The sequence below is a fragment of the Macaca mulatta genome, chromosome 5 (assembly GCF_049350105.2).
Source record: "Macaca mulatta isolate MMU2019108-1 chromosome 5, T2T-MMU8v2.0, whole genome shotgun sequence".
Taxonomy (NCBI): Eukaryota; Metazoa; Chordata; class Mammalia; order Primates; family Cercopithecidae; genus Macaca; species Macaca mulatta.
In genome coordinates, this window is record NC_133410.1 from 103,905,298 (window position 1) to 103,924,738 (window position 19,441).

The following is a 19,441-nucleotide window of genomic DNA, read 5'->3' on the forward strand; positions in this document are numbered from 1 at the left end:
TAAGAAGAATTTAAAGGTAGTGTCCTGCAACCACAGAAGGAATAATACATTTCACTTTCATTTCTTATATCAGTATCTGAACATATTATAATTAGGGCTTTGCATTGTGCAGAATGATTACGAGGTTTAGAGACCAAAAGAGCCATGATCATGTAGAATTACTTACTAGAAAGTTTGTTATAATCGAAACTAGAGGCTGTCAAATGATGGCTTACAGGCCAAATCCTGCCCACCACTTGTTTTTACTGAAGTTTTGTTGGAACACAACCATGGTCACTTATTTAGGTTTTGTCTGTGTCTCTCTACAGTGACAGAGCTGAATAGTTGAGATCATTTGACACACAAAGACTAAAATATTTACTCTCTGGCCCTGTATAATAAAATTTGCCATTTCTTAACAGTGGGACATATAAAATAGATTGTTTGTAGAAAACTCTTTATTGAAATGCTATTTTCACTGTAATGAAATTTTTTCCATAGTAATAATGAATTACTCTTAAATTTGAAATTTCTTTTATTCTTGAATACATCTAAAATTATGCAGTCTCTTCATTCTTTTGATGTAAAAATTTTATAAATACTCTTTAGAAAAATGGGTTTTTTTCTTTAAAGATTCTGAAGTTATTTTTGAGTGTGGAAATGAGGCACAATGGGCAAATGAAATTTTTTTTTCCCTCATAAAACTGTTACTATGGAAATAAATGTAGAATTACAACAATAAATTTTCTCCCTCTGAAATCAAGTAAAATATTGTGAAATTTTGCACATAATTTGAAAACAGCTTTAAGAAAGATGTATGGAAATAAATTATGGGATATATAAAACACTTATTCTTAAAAATATGTCATATACTAATATTTTAAAATAAATATACCTACGGAGATAACAAATTGTCGTGTTTTTGTTGGAATACTTTAGAAGATTGAGGCTTTGACCAAATGAATTTACATGGAATATCACCAGTTCACGAAGTCAATTTGGGGTGTGCCCACAGTGAATTTTGTTTTGGACTTCTTCTTTTTTGGCACATTGAGTGAAATGACATCTTTGTTGATTCTTTTTCTTCTATGACACGATTCTGTATAATTTTGGATTGTGGTTACCTTTAGAGATGACCTGTACCCATATGGAATAAGTGCCCTTCCCACAAAATGGCCCCCTCCATGGTGAGGGGTTAGAAGAGAGGGTGATACTGGAAAGCCATTTTGCTTGGGTTGACACTGATTTTAGAAATTCAAACAATTTGTGCTGAAGAGCAAAGTCTTTGGAGAACATTTGGGATGTTAACTAGTCTCCCACTCCAAACTGGATGGGTGACTTGATAAAGTCATTTTACCCCTTCATTTGTTCGTTTTTTCATTTATTTGTTTTTTGAGATGGAGTCTTGTTAGAGTGCAGTGGCACGATCTCAGCTCACTGCAACCTCTGCCTTCCAGGTTCAAGCAGTTCTCCTGCCTCAGCCTCCTAAGTAGCTGAGACTACAGGCACACACCACCACGTCCAGCTAATTTTTGTATGTTTAGTAGAGATGAGATTTCACCATGTTGGCCAGGCTGGTCTCAAACTCCTGACCTCAGGTGATCTACCCACCTCAGCCTCCCAAAGTGGTGGATTGATTACAGGCACGAGCCAGCATGCCTGTCAATTTTACCCCTTTGCGTTTGAGTTTCTTATCTGTAAAATGAGAAAATGATGCCTAAGTCATGAGATTATCATAAATGAAAAATATAGTATATGGGTATGTGGTTGAGTGCCTGGCACATAGAGTAAATCTAAGACAGCTGTTAGTCTTTGTTTCCACTTACACTACTTAAATTTAAATTTGCTTGAATTGCTTGCTGCTTGACAAAATGCTTGCTTTCTTAGTGATTTACAGGTATTTAAGTATTAATCATTTGAACTTTAAAATAACAAATTGGGGTGATATCACTCATACTCTGCCCTAATACCCTCTTATTTCTCTCTTTGGTTCTCTGGCTTGACTTATATCTGGTTGATGAAAATTTCTTCTCAAACCCTAATAAACTTGCATGGCCACCTGAAAAGGATTATTACAAGAAAAGCACTCACCCTACTTACAGAATTATTATAATTATAATTCTTAGAGAATTATTATAATTAGGTATATTATAATTAGGTATACTTAGAGAAGTATTATAATTATGAAATGGTAACTGCCTGTTCTGGATATGTATTGGAGCCACACTCAATTTAAAATCAAGCACAGGCACAGAGGGCCACTGGTACTCACGTGGGCTAAAGCAATTCTGCTGCTTTGTCTTTTTTCCTTCTTTCTTTGATTCTTCAAAAAGCCTGACCAGCTATGGGTTATTTCTATCTCTCTGTAGGAAAAAAAAAATGTACATATTAGTTCCTATAGTAAGATAGAGAAGATGCAAAGATAGAGCAAAGGAGTGAGAGTATGTGTGAGTGCGTGTGTATGTGAAGAGCACAGTCTTTATAAGCCACAGAGTGTTATGCTGATATTTAACTATTTTGTACTTTTGTTTATAGGAAATAGAATCTTTACTAATCTCAAACCGTTTAGAAAAACCTACTAATACATTGCCATAGTGATTAAATGTTTAAGGTTTGAGTATTTGGGACAGTAGACTAGCTGAGTATGCAAGAAAGTGTGAGGAAACTGTTTAGAAAGACATCCTTCTGCACTCGAGTGCTCACTTTTTTCCTTCTAGAGTTGCTTTGTTATTACAGATTGACAACTTTGCAATTAAAGTGATTAATGATGTACCCTAGTGTTTATGGGTCCCAAGGTCAGTGGATCCAAAGATGGCCATGCTGTGGGAAACTTAGATAAGAGCTCATCTCATAGCAGATGAACCAAACACCCTCCTTTTCTTCTGTATGATTGTTTATGAGTTAAGTATATTAGATGCTTGAGGGAGTCACCAAGACATAATGAGTAATGTGCATAATCTTTATCATTCTAGTTCTGTTGTCTAGTTCCTCATTCTTAAACACTAATGTGAACATTCAGAACCTTATTAACTAAAAAACGTTATTTTATAAAGCAGTTTTAGGAAACTACATTAATTAGTTAAAAACATAACTTAAGTATAACACTGCATTGGGTATTCAAAAGATGCAGTTTAGCTTGATTCATTTGCATCTAATTCTTGATAAGACTGCAGTTTATTCATGGCATAATTTTTCCTATGTGTTATTCTAACTGGTACATCACAATTTTAGTTTTTAATATAGTCAGTTATCACTTAAAACTCCCTTCAACTGTTCAGGTAGAGTTTCTGAAACTGGTTATAATGTATCAGGGATTTTTATTTTGGATACTACTTTTACAGAAGTCAATCAACTTCAGATAGATTGTTCTAGCCACATTGATGGCTTTGTTCTTTGAATTTCATGAACTGAGGATACTACTGGGCTTAAGGCGCTGGTATCTCACCATCATGGCTTACTCCTGAACAGTGGCTTCACACCAGGAGAGTGAACAGTAAGCAAATTGTTGAGCCCATAGCACAAAGCCATTGACAAGATCTCTCTCTGCTGGTTTGAAGCTCACACTACACAAAAGTGACTTGTGATGAACACTGTAGTTCAAAGGGGGTCTGTCATCCCATTGTATATTTGCCAGGATTTGAAGAGAAAAATGTAGGAAGAATTTTTTTCATAGTTATACCTCAATTTTTTAAACATCCTTTAAAAATTTTTGTTTTTATGTAATCTATGACATTGTTAAAGTAAAAGATGCTCAATATTTGAAAAGAAAAGGAAGACAATTACAACAATTCTAATTTTGAGAAATAAGTTTCCTTATTCACATATTAGGATTTTCTCCCCAAGGAATATTAGAAATAGATATATTTCACTTCGGTGAAGGAAATAGGATTTTCCTCCTTAAGCATTGATTAAATTATGCTCTTGGTCTTTTAAACATAAAGTTCAAGAAAGTACTAGTTTGATAAGAAAGATAATTCATATAAGAAAAGGGTTTGAGAATTTTAAAGATTATAATATTTCTTTCCCTTAATTTTGGCCACTTGTAGGAGACTTAATAAACATTTCAGACTTTACAAAGATTTACTCTTTCTTTAAATATTTTTTTAAAATGACATTTCCCGGAGGGTTTTTCTTCTCCTCCTAACTCTAGTCTGGAGAAATGTTTCCTAAATAATGAGTTCTCCTTCAAATGAGCATGGGCAACAATCCACAGTATTTTCTTCTTTAGGCATTTAAAGACTTTGAGAAGGCCTGTTAGCTAAGATGCTTTTAACTTTAATTCCATATTTTCCAGATATGTTTGATAACAGAATCTTTTACGTTTTTGGAAAGTACTTTTCCATGAAATATACTTTGAGAAATACTCTTTTGTATTATAAATGTAGTACACATACATTGTTTTATATAAAATATGGAAAACACACACGAAAGAGAAAAAAATAGCTTTTCAGAGAGAACCTCTCCTAAATGTTCGTGTGTTTCCATCCGTTTTTTTTCCATTTACCAATTATGTATATATGTCATTTTATATATTTTTTTACTTGATATCATAAAGTAAGCATTTTCTCATTCAAGGCAGAATTCTAAGAATTATTTTAATTATTGCATAATGTTTCAGTGTATTATATTAAAATTAATCATTTCCTCTTTGCTGTATATTTAATAGGTGTTTCTAATTTTGCACTATTATAAATTATACTGTGGCAAATGAATACCTTTATACATTGTATTTTTCATATTTCAGATTATTTCCTTCTAATAGATTCCCAGAAGTTATTGTGTCAAAGGACATGATCTTTTTTCAGGGCTTTTAACCAACAAATACCATTTTCCAAAAGAGCTGTATTAATATATAGTTCTTCCCCAATACTGGAAGAAGAATACATTTAGAAGTATTCACAAGCATTATGTATTAACATTAACAAAATCTGTACACAGTTGTTAAGGAAAAGGTGGTATATTTTTATATTTTGTTTCTTGAGAGTTAGTAACAATTGCTTTTTAAAACTAGTGTCTTTGTTATTCATCTGTTTTATAGATTTCATTTGTTATGTATGCTAAATTACCTGAACCACAGTAGTCGTAGTCTCATAAGAATATGTAATTAAATATAAGATTTTTGTAGCTTACTGATCTTTTAAAGTGTAACTAGTACACGTTATAGATTTTTTTTTTTTTTTGAAATGGAGCTTCACTCTTGTCACCCAGGCTGGAGTGCAGTGGCACCATCTCGGCTCACTGCAACTTCCACCTCCCAGGTTCAAGCGATTTTCCTGCCTCAGCCTCCTGAGTAGTTGGGATTACAAGCGCCTGCCCCCATGCCTGGCTAATTTTTGTATTTTTAGTAGAGATAGGGTTTTGCCATGTTGGCCAGGCTTTTCTTGAACACTTGACCTCAGGTGATCCACCTGCCTCAGCCTCCCAAAGTGCTGGGATTGCAGACGTGAGCCACCACACCTGGCCTAGATTTTATATACATATACTGTGTGTTATAAATGTTTTTCCCAGTTTTTTTAATGTAATGTGGATAATTTGATTTCTTCTGTTTACTTCAGTAAGCAAATAGCACACTAAGATGAAGACCATTTAAGCAGAAGTTTCAAAATTTATGTGGCCAAAATTATGTGCTTCTATAAATATTCAAACAGAAGTCAGACAACCCCCTGATTAGCATATAATAAAGTAACTCTAAGGAACCTTCTTTTTTAAGTTTCAAATGATTTTTGACTCATTTGGTGGTTAAACTAGAAGAACCAATTTTTATTGCATCTAATGTCAGTTATTTTATCTGACATTTAATTATTAGCCAGTCCATTTTTTTTTTCTCTGCAAAAAGGTGTTTGCGATTTTAATGTGTAATGGACTCAACCTTGGGATTTTGAAGGCATGTTGCCCCTCTTTCCCTGCTTGCTTGTCTTAGTTCATGTCATTGCACTTCTGAGACTTTATCAGAAGGCAAGCAGGATAAACATTCAAATTTTAGATTTAGATTTTTATGTGTGAATTGAAAATTTCCAGTAGTATTTTTATAGAGCTTTCAGTTAGTAAAATATATTGGGACTCATTTTATGATTTCTCAACAAAATAAAAGGTTAGACTCCAAAATTAATGAAAACTAATCATTCTAATGCTTTTGTTATTGCTAACACTCTAAATTAGCCTGACACCTATAAAAAACTAAGGGGTTTGTTTTTAGAAACATAGAATATATTCATTTTATCTAAGTTTAGTAGCCCAATGACTGTTAAACATCATGTCCTGTTTTTACAAATTGCTTTTATTTTACAAGAAGCACCCCTTGCACCTTGGGGTGCAGATGGAAAATGGATACCATCATCCCTATTGGCAAACTTTCTGTAATGTCTTGGTGGTTTTAATGAGTAGATCCTTGTCTTACTATGAAATTTCACTGTGAAAGGAGGATTCCACTGTTCTTTACTTGAACTTGTTTCCTTTGCTCCTTATAATAACCCTACAAGCTAAAAGAGAAATTGTCTATTAAATAGTACACATGGAAGGTTAGGCAACTTCACAGAGTGTAATCTGTATTGCAGTAACTGAATATTAACATCCATTACTACCTCTCATTAGGTTAGCCAATTCTCAGTGCTTGCCATAGCTAACCAAATTAACTGTTTTTGGAAAATTCAGTTGCTAAAAATGTTGATCAGAGTTCATTATTAGGTGATGCTCATAGAAACCGAATATCCTGTGCTAGTGTATTCTGTTTGTGATCTGTTGTCTTTAAAGTAAAACAAGCTCATGGTTTGTAGCTTAAAATTATCATCACTTATTATTTACCTGCTATGCTTCTATTTCTTGAATTCTGTGCTTGATGTGTTATCCTCCAGCTGGTGTGGTATGAAAGGAATCAAATTGCTACTGGCATATTAAACGTAACATATACCTTAACACTAAGTAAATAGGCTTTAAAACGTTAGAGGCTTTCCCAGTCATTTAGTTCCTGTCCTTGAATACAACCAGTATATTGTTATATTTAACAATTGTGGACCTCAGCTCCATCTTAAGTAATTTACCTACACTTCTTTTGAGGTTTCTTCTCTGAAAAATTAGGATAACGATAGCTTTTACTTGGGTATAGTTAAGATTATAAGAGATAATTTCTCCAAATTAATTATTGTTACTGTTGAGCCCATGCTAACCAAAGGCACAATAATAACATAATACAAAAGCATATATTTAAAATAAAAATTAATTTGAATTTGGAAATATATACATAAATTTTTGTCTTTTTCTTCACTCTCTCTTTTACATACTCATCACTGATGACCTATTACATTCCAGACACTATGCTGATACATATACAGATGGGACATGGTCATTGCCTTTACTGAAATTATAGCCTAGTAGAAGAACTTACAGTTTACTTTTAGCAAAATAAATGTATTAACTTGCATAAACACTTAAGAATAGGAATACAGAATAAATATTCATTCATTGACCCAATTCAACCAGAATGTATTCAGCATCTTCACAGAGACCCAATATCCTGTGGATGTTGTTCATGGATGTTAGGAGAAAAGACAGATACTATTGGAGATAGGAGTCAGATTAGATGGTTGAGGAGCCACTCAAAGATCAGAAGGTCATGTTTATTATACTTTACCCTTTTAGATGGGGGATAGCCTTAACGATTAAACATGGGTGCACTCACAAACAGGATTGATGTTTGTCATTCCTCAGTTGAATGCGTAGAGAACCAGAGACTGCTATTGAATACCTAGTGTGTAAAATGTTGAATCTTGCAGCATTTGATTTACACGAACAAATTGGAAGATTGTGAATAGTAAAAACTATGAATTATGAAACTATAAATTCCAATGATTCAGTATATTAAGGCTTATAATAGTAAAAATTCCATTAAGAAGTCTGCAAGTTTATAAAAATTCATTTTTTTTTTTCTTTTTCTTTCTTTTTTCCCCAGAGCATCTGCTACACCCAAGCCTGAGCCGGTTCCTGTTCAAAAGGTATGTTTCTAAGCTAGCATCCAGGGTATCATTTGATTGTCCTTGCTGAGCTACTGTAATTCCCATTTCTGTCTCAGACCATACTGACATTCATTTAATTTATAGTCTCAGTGCAATTTTCCTTGTAGTTCTTTTCCTTCAGGGATGAGGAGGAAAATGGAGATCAGCACATACCATTTGTAATTATACATGTTATAAAACATTATTTCCAAAGCCATATATTACAATAACTTATGTCAGATTTCCTACATTTCTGTTCATTTTGATGTGCCCATCTTTATCAATATCCATATATTTTCTAAAGAGAATAAATAAGTGGTTACTGAAAATTATTATCACAATAAGTCTTTAATAACATTTTATTAATAAGTGCTTAATTACATTTCAGAGTATTCTTAGGTTATTGGCAAGTATCCATTTTCTTGCATATATGTCTTCAGAATAATTTCAAACTACTATTCATATATATCTGTTTTATGCTTCTGGGTGCTTTCTCCCTAATTTTGTTTGTGCCCATTTATTGAACTACTCATTATACAGATTGAGCATCCCTAATTAGAAAATCCAAAATGCTCCAAAATCCCAAACTTTCTGTGTACTGACATGCTCACATGACCATTGGAGCATTTCAGATTTTGGATTCTTGGATTAGGGATGCTCCTGCATTCTACAAAGATTCAAAAATCTGAGAATATCTGAAATCTGAATGCTTCTGGTCCCAAGCTGTCTACACAAGGGATACTCAACCTGTATTGATTCGTGTGGGCACTAAGCTACTTATTCTTCTCAATTAGTTTTCTTCTTTCTGTAAGATGAATTGACGCTGCGCACGGTGGCTCACGCCCGGATCCCAGCACTTTGGGAGGCCGAGGCGGGCGGATCACGAGGTCAGGAGTTTGAGACCAGCCTGGCTAACACAGTGAAACCCCGTCTCTACTAAAAATATGAAAAAATTAGCCGGGCATGGTGGCACGCACCTGTAGTCCCAGCTAGCCAGGAGGCTGAGGTGGGAGAATCGCTTGAACCCGGGAGGTGGAAATTGCAGTGAGCTGAGATCTCACCACTGTACTCCAGCCTCAGCGACAGAGCAAGACTCCATCTCAAAAAAAAAGGATGAATTGAGATTACCTTTTTTCTTAAAATTAAACAGAGAACCACCATTCTGTGATTTTTCAAAAATTTGATTGATTTTCTTTTGATATGGTAGGGTAGAGTAGGGATTTATTCTTGATCCGAAGTCTAATGCTCTACCTTGGAGTTATCCCCGCTCCTGGGATTTATTCTTGAATGTTGTAGAAGCTTAGTCTGATTTTAACTTTAAATATGTTTTAGAATAAGGATTTGCAAATACAAATTCTGGTAATTTTAGGAGGAGCTGACCTTTCTTACTAGTTGTTTTTTCTTTGGCTGCTGACAATGAGGAAATATTGAAGATTTTTTTTTTCTTCATGTAACTATTAGATATTTATTTTGGAAAAGGAAAAGAATTTTATTCTATCTCTGAATTGTGTCTTAAAACATTCAGAGAGAGAAACGGAGGTGGATTACAGGAAAGAAATGATTTTGTTTTATTTGCTTGCTTTTTAAAGTTTTTTTTTTCACATTCTTTAAGATTATTAATTAGAGCTTGCACATTACTGAGTTAGGTGAAACTTATTCCCTGTTGTTTCTTTTGTTTTGTTTTGTTTTTGTTCGTTTTGTTTTTTAACTTAAAGAGTTATAAATGTGCTGATTCTCCTGCATGAAACAAATAATTCCACTCTGGAGAGAAATTAAACATGTTTGAAAAATGAAACTATGGGCTTTGAAAGATGGAAAGATGGGCTTTGGATATTTTAAAATAAAAAACCACCTCAGTTAGCAATGCTTTTTTTATCGTAGGGTATTTAAAATTTTTTTCTTTGGAGTATACCTAGGTTGAAACTGATGATGGGCTTTACGCTTTCTGATAGTTTTCCTGCTGTATTTCCGAAATATTTTGAAACTACTTTTATTTTTATTTTTAAAAATTATACTTAGTGTGTGCATCTGTGTTATGCATGTTGGGACTAGTTAGCATGCATGCTATGCTTTATCAGCCCATTGTTTTTATTTGGAAATGTGATGTTTGAGCTGCTAACCTGATTGTGTTTGTCTTTTAAAAAATCAGCTCTGTGTTCTTTTTAGTGAAATATATTTTGCATGTGTTTGGTGTGGTTTTGTGTATGTTTATTTTTGTTTTACATAGGGAGAACCTAAAGAAGTAGTTAAACCTGTGCCCATTACATCTCCTGCTGTGTCCAAAGTCACTTCCACAAACAACATGGCCTACAATAAGGCACCACGGCCTTTTGGTTCTGTGTCTTCACCAAAAGTCACATCCATCCCATCACCATCGTCTGCCTTCACCCCAGCCCATGCGACCACTTCATCACATGCTTCCCCTTCACCCGTGGCTGCCGTCACTCCTCCCCCGTTTGCTGCATCTGGACTGCATGCTAATGCCAATCTTAGTGCTGACCAGTCTCCATCTGCACTGAGCGCTGGTAAAACTGCAGTTAATGTCCCACGGCAGCCCACAGTCACCAGCGTGTGTTCCGAGACTTCTCAGGAGCTAGCAGAGGGACAGAGAAGAGGATCCCAGGGTGACAGTAAACAGCAAAATGGGTAGGTGGCTAAGGGTGCTTTCTGCTCTTACCAGAACTCTTCTTTCAGGTAATTTCCAGGAAATAATCTACATTCCCCTCCCCCAAAACCAGCTTTCTTTGAAGGGAGATGAAGTGTTATTTGCCTCATTAACATATGGCTTTTATATACATAGGGTACTTTCTGCAAAGCAATTATCACTTATTCAAAACCTACTTGTGCATTTTGACATGTTCTGAACCATGTAACATCTCTGTAACTCATTTTCTGCAAGTCCTGACACAGCATTGAGCAGCTGGCAGTTATAATGCAAGGCAAATCTTGAATCTTTCTTCCTCAATTTTTTCATCCTTTTAAACAGGCCACCAAAAGTTCAAACAGTGATTACAGTTGTTGTCACCTTATGCAGCTCATCCTAAGGAGAGGGTAAATCATGAATTTGTAAGTGATTTTTTTTCTAGAAAGTAATCTTAGGAAAACCAGTCTACTTTTGACTCATGTCTATATATGAAGCATTAGCTTAGAGCAGAGAGCTAACAACATTGTTTTCAGATAAGTTTAAGTTAGAATTTATTCTTTAAAAGCAGACAGTAATGAAACAAGGCATGCTTAGAAAGCATTAGAAGCAAATTATAAAATTATAAAAATACAATGAATATAAAAATTATATTCATTGTAAAGGTTTTTTAAAATGAGTAAATTTAAACTATTGGACACTAAATATATCATGTTAGCAGAACATTTTGAAAATCTGTTTCATATTGTTTTTCCCTTTCGGGGGTATGTATTTATTTAAAAAATTGGTTGAAGTTATTAACTTATTTGAACTACACATAGTTATAAGATCACACATCTCTCTTTCAGCAACCTTTAATTATTTGTTTATTTATTTTTTTAACACTTCCAGTTCAAATGTAATGTTATCAGATAGGAATTTATGTTGAGGAGCAAGGATTTAAGTTGGCCATGAGAGGTCATGTACAGTATCTTTTTAAAAAATAATTCTTTTCTATAATATAATCCTACTTGCAAAGTAAAAACTAAAGAAGGAAAGAGAGAAAATAATGATGGTCTTTCTGTTCCTTTTGGAATTCAGGGGTGATACTTTAAGGCAGTCATTTATTTAAAATCATTTTGATCAGATTTATTGTGACAAAAATGTACCTTAAAAGGAAAACAAAGGAAAATAGTCTACAGGCCTGGTGATTTTTACCAATGCCAGTTCCCAGGAAAATATAATTAAAATAATTGTGTGGATAGGTCCATTCTCTGAGATAATCCCTTCCAAATGTTAATTCCTGTAATGAAGAGGCTGTGCTTTCTGTAGCACTGCTGCCATGGCAACTTTGGGGCTTTGAAAGAGAAGGTGGCAAAACTCCAGGCTGCTGCTGAGAGAAGGGAGAGCAGGAGCTCTGGAAGAACAGCTCCTGGGCTGTACATACGGTCTCGAGGTTGTGGGTGGCTTTCTAAAGTCCTCTCTCTCTCTCTCTCTCTCTCTCTCTCTCTCATATATATATATATATATATATATATATATATAAAGTCCTCTCTCTCTATATATATAGAGATTTAAATATATACTTATATATATTTAAATATATATATATATATATTTAGAGAGAGAAAGAGAGAGGAAAACTAGTATCCTTCAAAACAGAATGTTATTTTTTCTTTCATGTGAGGAAGAGAAACAGTACGGAGTGTTCAGGTGTAATTTTTTTTTTTTTAAGTATGTTTAAGACAATATATTTTCGAGTAATCAGGGTAGATACCCTGCAAAGAAAGATGCTGTCTGTTAAATGCAAACCACACAGAAGACTAAAACAGAAGTTTATTACGTTTATTAAATTCCAAGTTCAGTAGAAAAACATCCATTGAAGGAAGTGTCTTAACTAAAATCTTTTCTACTAGCACTTCTTGAAATCTCATAAAAAACTCTTCTTAATGGAAAGTTGTAGAGTTAAAAGCAAACTGAGGTTATGGAAAAGTACTGCTTTTAAAACATCTGAAAATACCAAGCTTAAGTTTTGTGTTTTGTAAGCACGGCTTTGGTGATAAAACTTGAAATGATTTAAAGCTTATTATTTTTAAACTGAAACTAGGCAGTATTATAGAGCCTTTATGATGGCTTCTTAATCAATTGACCATGTTTATTAAGCACATGCCTGCTGTCCAGCACTGTGCAAAATTCAGGAGAAAAGAGATTACTACATATTTTGCATCATTTTCAGGCAAGTTACTGCTTTGCATTTGCAAACTGCATATATTTAAAAATAGCTTGATTTTAAAATGTCTAGATGTTAGGACAATAAAAACTTGATTACTCTGAAACTAAAGTGTGTTGTCTGTGAAACTCTGAGACACATTCATTGGTAGTGCCCTTTCTCTCACAATATTTAGATTGTAGAAATAAAAATAAATTACATGCTTTACTAGTCAGTGATGTGTCATTTTGAAGAGTGGGTGTTCTGTGCTGTTAATGGATGCATTTTTTGCATAAGTTGTGAAACTTTTTCTGGAGTCAGTGTCAAACTTGTTACTATTATATTTCCCAGATTTTTATAATGTTGCAAAATACCTACAACAAAACTCTTTTAAAGTCGAGAGTTGTTACTTAATATTAGTTACTTTTTAATTAAAAAAAAAATACATACCAATGACCAAAAATGGTAAGAGTTCAGAAGGATGTAAAGTTAAATGCTTAGGTTGTCTTTTTCCTCAAAGCACCAGGAGGACTATCAGTTTTTAGTTTTTAAGCTAATTTGATAGCTATTCCACACAGATTTGTATAACATTGATAAACATAAGACATAAACAGATGCGTATTAATGAAGCATCATTACTAAGAAATAATTAGATGTTCATCCTAATAGCATGAAATCTGTACATAATGTTGATATTTTTAGAATATTTTAAATTAATAGTATGTAAGCATTCCTGTTTCTTCCTATGAGTAAGGATTAAGGCATGTTAAGAAACTTTAAACCTTTCTTCTGTATGTACAAATTATTGGTCATGACTGGCTGCTTTCTTTACTACTCTCCTTACTCTACTAAGAGCAAAGTGGGACTTTATATTTCAAACTGGAAGGATTGCTGTTTTGCATCAAGTAGTTTAAGTGATTTACGTTTTCCTTTTCCATATATCCTTGCATTATAATGTGCCACTGCTTTCAAGAGGTAAGTCTTTTAGTCTGTTATAATAATTTTAATTTTGTTGGACTGAAATTTCTTCTAACAGCTCCTGTGTGGTATTTTGAAGAACCTGGCCTTGGAAGATTAAAAAAATAATGATAGTGTAGTAATATTTTAAAATACTTTTCTCTTTGCAGAAAACACAAGTGACAAAGTTAGTATCCACATTACTGGAGAGGAAATATGGTGATTTATATATGAGTAAACAGCATGAATGCCTGATTTTTGCAAAATTAAGTTAAATTTTGCAAAAGAGCCATAATTTAGAATAACCACATTTAGTATTTTCAGTAAGCTTGGTTTGTATTGCTATGTTGTGGTGAATTGCTTTATAGTAATAAATAGTAGTGTTTAACATAAGTCATAAAATGTGTGTGGGTTTTGCTATGTATTGGCTTAAAAGAAACAGTGCTTGGGAGAATGTAATTTATATTAGTCGAGACTGGTAGAACACAAAGACAGAAGAGAAAGCATAAACATTTATACAACTAGTGAATAACATGTAAAACTGAGTTGATGTCCAAATCAGTGTCAAAAGCCAATGGTAAGGTCTCTTAAGAACTTTTATGATTTTTCTAGAGAGTTTTAATTCAATGTTGCTGACAGGTTCAGACCTCTATAGGTACAGTTGTGTGTCAGTGGATAGTAGAAAGTCCACATACTTTTGAAATTTGTTAAGAGAGATAAATACCAACTGATTAAATGTCACTATTGGTGTAGATGTTGGGAATCACTATGGTATAACTTTCAAACCTCACTTTTGTGTTCCATTGGTATTGACACTACACTGGCTGATGATTACTAGCTTTAAAAATAGGTAAAAATCGGCCGGGCGCAGTGGCTCAAGCCTGTAATCCCAGCACTTTGGGAGGCCGAGACGGGCGGATCACAAGGTCAGGAGATCGAGACCATCCTGGCTAACACGGTGAAACCCCGTCTCTACTAAAAAATACAAAAACCTAGCTGGGCGAGGTGGCGGGCGTCTGTAGTCCCAGCTACTCGGGAGGCTGAGGCAGGAGAATGGCGTGAACCCGGGAGGCGGAGCTTGCAGTGAGCTGAGATCCGGCCACTGCACTCCAGTCTGGGCGACAAAGCGAGACTCTGTCTCAACAACAACAACAACAACAAAAAATAGGTAAAAATCACATTAGATAAGAACCTAAAATAATTTTTATTAGTTAACTTATAGTTATTCTGAACGTGTACTAAATTTTTTTTTTTTTACCATCATCCTATAAAGTAGAATTGGACATACGAAGTATCTCTCCTGGGACACATCCAAGAGAATCAACTACTGAATTATCAGAGCAACTTCATTCCAGTGTGGCTATGGTCTCACTAATTGAACAGTTTTACGTTTTATATATATAGGAGTATTGCATACCAGTGTAAACATCCCCAAACCCTGTTCTATTTTATGTCCATTTAAAGTTAATTCTTCTGGATGGAGATTTAGGCTAGTTACTAGATTCCAGTGTAAAAATGTTTGACTTGTAAAGGGGGAGAATGGGATTTGGAAAAACAAGCATTTAGGTTAGATAGAATTTTTTTAAATTCAAGATTAAGATTCATTAATCTGTTAGGTATTACTATGCATTGTTCTAGGTGTTTCTAAATGCATTATGTGATTTGGTTCTCTAAACTCTGATGCCAAGAGATTACATACTTTTCTCAAGTCACACATCTTATAAGTAATAGAGCTAAGATTTGAGCCTAGGTCTTTTGAAGCCAAATTTTGATGTGTGTTTCCCTATGTCACCTGCTTGTGATTGGGCTTATTTCTGTAACTTTGGATTCGTATTTATTCTTAATGATTATAGAATTGAATTGAAGCTATATGAATCAGTTGATGTACATATACTACAATTGGGTTAGATACTCCCCCCCCCCTTTTTTTTTTGAGCAGTTGGGTAATCTTTTCCAACAGTAAACCTGTATTTGTGTAGTTTTCAAAGTGTCTTCAAATATGCTAAACATCAACCCTTAGAGGAAGTCTGAAACACAGAGAAATTGTCATTGATTTCACTGTTGAGGAAAATGAGGCTTCTGTAGATTGCAGTTTGCCCAGGGCATGGGGGAAAGTGGGCAGCACAGCCAGAATGAGAAACCAGATCACCTGACTATCATGTTAGCACATTTGCCACTGCTGTGTATTTTGGACTGTTCCATTTGGGCATTTTTTCTAAAATATGTAAAAATATTTGTTTGGCATACTCAAATTGGCACCTTTAGGTTGAAATCAGTCAACCCTGCACTTGCCTGCCCCTCCACCACACCATTGAACATTTACCCCCACTTAATTTCACATTAATATAAAACATTTTTCCTAAACTTTAAAATGTTTAAATATACATCTAAAACTCAACTCTGTTCAGGATGAGATTATTTTGCAAACCTATTTCCCTGCTACTTAAAATAACAAGGCAGAGGAGAGAATACTGTGCATTGTGGCTACAGAAGAGTAAATGCAAGCAAACTATTGAGATCAACTTTATCCTGCATCTCACACTCACTCAGTGTAACTCAACCCTCTCTTGAGTTTATGAAACTGATTTTGATATGTGGAAATATAGCAACACTGACCAGCCTTAGCATTTAAACTGGTAGGCAGTTTTTCTTACTATGTTTGTAGTGAATTGTCACTTACTCTGACTAAACGTCATTGCAGAATTGAAAAATGCTACAGTGTGTTATTTGGCAAACTATACAGTTTATACTTTAGTCTTTTCTATCCCTACTGTAATATGAATGTGTTGTTAATGATTCTGTACTGAAAAGATAGGCTATGTGAATGAATTATGTTTTGAGGTTCTCCTGCTTCAGGTGTTACTAACTTAGTTCCTTTACCATGTCTTACCAGACATGCCTTCTGGGCAATAATTGTGTCACTGATAATGCAGAACTATGGAATTCCCACAAATCACTTCTAAAGTTACTGGAACTTGCTTGTGAATGAGGGTGGTATTAATGAGGGACAGGAGGGAGTAAGAAAATTGAGTGATAGCTCATTATTTGTGATCCATTGTGCTTCCTACATTTTTCATCATAGAAACAAGAAAAAATTCAAATAACAAATTATTCTTCTATAACATATGATTCAAGATAATTCATGTGAGAAATTACACTTGCTATTAATATATACTTCTATTATGTGAGACTGAAAGATTTTTCTCTTACTCTTTTCTGATTTTAAAAGTGATTCTAAAATGATCTGTTTCTGTATTTTACATCTGATTGTTTTCTGTCCTTTGTTAAGAACATAAGAATTTGGATTCATGTTTAAATGATTTTTATAAAACCTTGTGCATTAAAAAAATAGTGGATCTTTCAGTCACTTGATACTTGAAGTAGCATTAATATGTAAAATAGTTTTCAGTGTTTTGTGGGATGGGGGAACAAAAGTGTTGTCTTGATTATAACAGTGTAGTAGAATTTTTACTAACATTTGTTCATTTTTTGTCTGTGTTTACATGATTATTTTGAAGCATGATGTTTGTGTAACATCTTCACTGAAAATCATTGTGTTATGAATTTCATTTTATTTTCTTTTTCTTCTTTTTTCCCCTCTTTGTCTGTTGGTCATCTTCCGGGGAACATCAATGTCTTCTCTTCTCTATCACATCTTTTTTGTGTGTATTATTCTTCCCTCAGTAACCCTGGCACTGTGTAAGTACTTAACCAATGATTCAGTTTGTAATTGTCTCTGTAACTTTCCTTCTTGCTTTCAATTTAATACTACCAGCGAATTTTGTTAGGATTTTCTCATAAGAATTTTCAAAAATGTTAAGGAGCATAAGAAGCATTTTTTTTTTTTATGCTAGAGAATTTCGTATGCATCAGTGGTATGTTTAGAACACCCACACTTCTGTAACTAAAAACTTAGTAAGTTAACCTTCATTGAGATAGATGAGTATTATGGACAGTGTATACCGGAGTTAGAACTGTAGTTTGGGCTTTCCTTTAGTTTATTATTATTATTTTTAATGTTCATATTTTGAAATAAATTACTTGCCCCTGAGAGTAAATTTTACATTCTATACCAAATGTATTTTTTAAAATAAAATTATTGAAATTTTTCTTTTCTTTCATCATAGTTATCACACTCTGGAGTTTCAGAACCAGAAAGCACTAAATGTTTAGAAACTTCATATCATTTGACATAAGACCTTAAGGTGTGGTAAACAACACAAAGAATCTAAGGGGTAGTGTACTTTTTACAAGTGTGTCATAGCTAAAAATGCTACTTAGGTAGTGTCGTTCTATTATTCGTGATATCTGAGCTTGACACCATTGTTTTGTTTTTAGAGATCAAACCTTTTATAGAGGATAAAATAGTCTTACACTTGAAATTAACATCATTTAAGAGCAAACTACACTCAATACTTGTGGAGAAATTTAAAACTATAATAAGTTTAATAGCTGAATATAAAATTTTTCAAGTACTTGCATTAGATAAAGAGTTGTCTGTTTTATGTCTGCCAAAGGCAGTGTGTTTATGAAGAAATCTATGCTTGTTTCCTAATTTTAAAACATTTTGTTCATTTTTAAAAGAACTAGGTTTTGTTCAATATTAGTGGAAGGTCTTTTAGATATTTTATTTGTGGAATCATATGATATTAGCATATTACCACAAGTTATAGTATTTTTTATGATTTTTTGCATAAATATTACTGATTTGTTATTTTGTATATGCAGATTATTCATAGTCTTAAACATGTATTGCAGTTGATTTTCTAGTAATCATAAAAGAATACATTATGATGATCATTACCTCATGTTATATACTGCAGAAAGCACCTTACGTACATTATCTATCTTATTTGTTCTTAAATAACCCCTTAAGATGCAAGTCTTATTTCTCAAATGAGGAAATTGAGCTTAGAGAAATGACTTGCATAAAGCACACACTGAATCTGACTTTAAAGCCAGTGTTACTAACTGTAATTCTATCCTGTTCTTCACTGGAGAAAAGCTTTTCCAGTGTGCTGAGACAGTTTTGGTTATGTAGCTATTAAAATGATAACAGTCATGTGGCCTGCGGATAGCACTATTGTTTTCTCATGGTGAGTTGAACCTAGCAGGTGTTGCCACTCACATCTGACCACATTTATAACACTTTCTGTACTCAGATCTTGTGCCAGTAGTCTCCTAGTCCAGACTCATGTTCCTTTTTCTCTTGAAATTAAACTCATAGCCTCCAAAAATTTGCATTTGCCCTGTTTTGAGGGGGGAGAAGTGGAGACTATTCATTATGCTCAGTATATCATACAGTGTTAAAATACACATTGCAAATTCCTTTGTATTTATGCCCTTTTAAAATAAAAATGAATGTTCATAGCAAACTCAAAGTTCTTGAACTCTGTAGTTTACACATCCTCAGAACACTACTTTGTATGTGATATTCAAGAGACTGACTTTCTAAAGAGTCTTAGAGCCAAGCTTTAAATTCTGATCTTTTAATACCTATTTCAGTAGTTGCTCATATGCCGTACTTCTTCTTCACTGTGCTGATCCCACACATAGCTATCTTTAGGATAGGGAATACCTGTACATATGAATGAGAAAACTGTGGAAAGGAATAGTTTAGACTCTTTTCAAAATTGTATTTGGAATTGCTAGTTTAGCCTCTACTAAACCATACTTGGCTCCTGGGCC

General features: G+C 33.9%; 1 protein-coding gene across 18 annotated transcripts in view; it reads left to right on the forward strand.

Annotated features, from left to right (window-relative positions):
• PDLIM5 (PDZ and LIM domain 5) overlaps positions 1-19,441 on the forward strand; it is a 210,719-nt gene that overhangs the window by 110,092 nt on the left and 81,186 nt on the right. For 9 of the 18 annotated variants that reach the window (XM_078002012.1, XM_078002013.1, XM_078002018.1 and 6 more), the window contains exons 4-5: positions 7,925-7,967; positions 10,195-10,613. In XM_078002012.1, the coding sequence (XP_077858138.1) occupies positions 7,925-7,967; positions 10,195-10,613 (462 nt within the window). Of the gene's footprint in view, positions 1-7,924; positions 7,968-10,194; positions 10,614-13,923; positions 13,941-17,437; positions 17,453-19,441 lie in introns of all 18 variants that reach the window. The other 9 variants (XM_078002016.1, XM_078002017.1, XM_015138816.3 and 6 more) reach the window with 2 other exon arrangements.